This window comes from Arachis ipaensis, chromosome B09 (assembly GCF_000816755.2).
Source record: "Arachis ipaensis cultivar K30076 chromosome B09, Araip1.1, whole genome shotgun sequence".
Classification (NCBI taxonomy): domain Eukaryota; kingdom Viridiplantae; phylum Streptophyta; class Magnoliopsida; order Fabales; family Fabaceae; genus Arachis; species Arachis ipaensis.
This window is the reverse complement of record NC_029793.2, coordinates 3,728,112-3,728,514: the sequence shown is the minus strand read 5'-3', so window position 1 is coordinate 3,728,514 and position 403 is coordinate 3,728,112. Positions and strand designations below refer to the sequence as shown.

Sequence of the window (403 nt, the reverse complement as noted above, 5' to 3'; positions counted from 1 at the left end):
TTCCAGTGTAGGAAAATGACTCACGGTCTTGCTCTTATAAGTAAACTGTGCAGTAATGCTTAAAAGATATAAATAAAGAAACGATTTATTTTACTTTACTATTTAAATAAGAGAATTGATCATAGTAAGATGGCAAATAAAAATATGGAGAATGAGATATAACCGTTTTAAGTATCAGTCTTACGTGCTCTTAACACATGTTAGTTTCCAATACTTATCTGTCTCTCTTAAGCCTAATCATAATCCAATAAAAATACCAAGTTCACACTTAAATAACCAATAAACCACGGTCAGGATCAACATTTTTCTAACAATTGGATCTGAGACAGTTGAAAACAAAAGGTTAGCAGTATGTACTTGGAACTTGGAAGTTATTCATAATTTACGCAAAGACAACCTTGAA

General features: G+C 31.0%; 1 protein-coding gene across 1 annotated transcript in view; it reads right to left on the bottom strand.

Moving 5' to 3' along the window:
• The window catches only part of LOC107614845 (probable plastidic glucose transporter 3), a 5,268-nt gene that overhangs the window by 2,328 nt on the left and 2,537 nt on the right, over nt 1-403 (bottom strand). Inside the window, exon 8 of the mRNA XM_021110742.1 lies at nt 25-58. Within this exon, the coding sequence (XP_020966401.1) occupies nt 25-58 (34 nt within the window). The remainder of the gene's footprint in view (nt 1-24; nt 59-403) is intronic.